The following is a 1,244-nucleotide window of genomic DNA, read 5'->3' as shown; positions in this document are numbered from 1 at the left end:
GACGCCACCAGTTCCGGTGGATACTCGAAATCGTCGTCCAGCGTGATGATCAGTGTAGACGCATTGTGCTCCAGTCGTAAAGTTCCCAGCAGTTTCGTGGCCGGACCGTCATCCACACAGCGATTCACCTTAACAAGCGGTGTGAGACCCACGAGTTCGGACGGGATCTCTGTCTCGTCGTATGAGCGCTCTGGATGTCGCTTCATGGGGCCTTCAGGAATATTGATGTAGATCTGGTCTGGTACAAGGCTCTGCTTCGTGAGCGAGCGGACGCTGTCCATGACCTTGTCCAGCCGGCTAGGCGTCGTCGTGAGCGATACTACAACACGGAACGGAGGGCGCCAAGGCGGCGATGTAGGTGGCAAGTCATCGGCTGCGCGGCCATCGTAGGCCGTGGTGAAGAGAGCTGTAGCTGCAGGAGAGATGCTGCCGTAGCGCACAAGCAGCTGTGTGTATCCCCAACAGACGCAGATGGCGACGCCCACGAGCAGCGTACGAAGCAGCGTGACCTGACGGAGCCATGAGTGCGGATTCTTGCTGTGGCGCGGCAGCACCGGCTGCCGCATGAACACGCTCCACTCGCGAGCCATTCGAACCAGCATCGACGGAAAAACTCGAACAATGGCAAGAAACCGATGAGAAATGGATGCACTCGGTGTGTGACACTATTTTTTTGTGTCACTTACACACCGTCGGATCGCAATCATCCTGCCTTCGAGCATGTTGGTGTCTGCCACATAATATTTAATATAGTAGGGAAAGGCAAAAAATTAATCAAGGAGTGAGTGTTTTGTCTTATTTTTTGAAAGTGTGTGGATGGTTCTGAAGTTTCTCATTCCTTATCTTAGGATATGCGGTACATACCAAAGCCATCCTTTTTATAGATCTACTTCTTACTTCACCATTTTGTGTGCACACACAAATGAAGTAATGAAATGAAGTACCACCTGGATTCTCCACAAATTCAACGCAGAGTATCAGACCAGCGATGAATTTGTTCGGGCGGAAGTCGGCGGCGCCTGCGCGCACGGGGCCCGTGGCGACGGCCGAGACGATCCGCAAGCTGCGTGAGCAACTTGAGTCGCTGGAGAAGCGCGAGCTGCATATCGTCAAGAAGATCGCGCTGCAGCTGCAGGAGGCCAAGCAGAAGAGCGCGGCCAAGGACAAACGCGGCGCCATCTTCGCACTCAAGCGCAAGAAAATGTACGAGGCCGAGGTAGAGAAGTTGCAGGGCGCGCGTATGA

At 53.9% G+C, this 1,244-nt stretch overlaps 2 protein-coding genes across 2 annotated transcripts; one reads left to right on the top strand and one right to left on the bottom strand.

Moving 5' to 3' along the window:
- Positions 1-3: 3 nt before the first annotated feature.
- PPTG_20232 (hypothetical protein) lies at positions 4-602 on the bottom strand (the record flags this gene model as incomplete). The annotated part of the gene is made up of 1 exon (XM_008918985.1): positions 4-602. A coding segment is annotated over one exon (597 nt), but the record flags the coding sequence as incomplete, so codon positions are not given.
- A 386-nt stretch (positions 603-988) lies between these two features.
- Positions 989-1,238, top strand: PPTG_20231 (hypothetical protein; the record flags this gene model as incomplete). The annotated part of the gene is made up of 1 exon (XM_008918984.1): positions 989-1,238. A coding segment is annotated over one exon (249 nt), but the record flags the coding sequence as incomplete, so codon positions are not given.
- Between the last annotated feature and the right edge of the window lie 6 nt (positions 1,239-1,244).

This window comes from Phytophthora parasitica, assembly GCF_000247585.1.
Source record: "Phytophthora parasitica INRA-310 unplaced genomic scaffold supercont2.412, whole genome shotgun sequence".
Classification (NCBI taxonomy): domain Eukaryota; phylum Oomycota; class Peronosporomycetes; order Peronosporales; family Peronosporaceae; genus Phytophthora; species Phytophthora nicotianae.
This window is presented reverse-complemented; position numbering and strand designations above follow the sequence as displayed.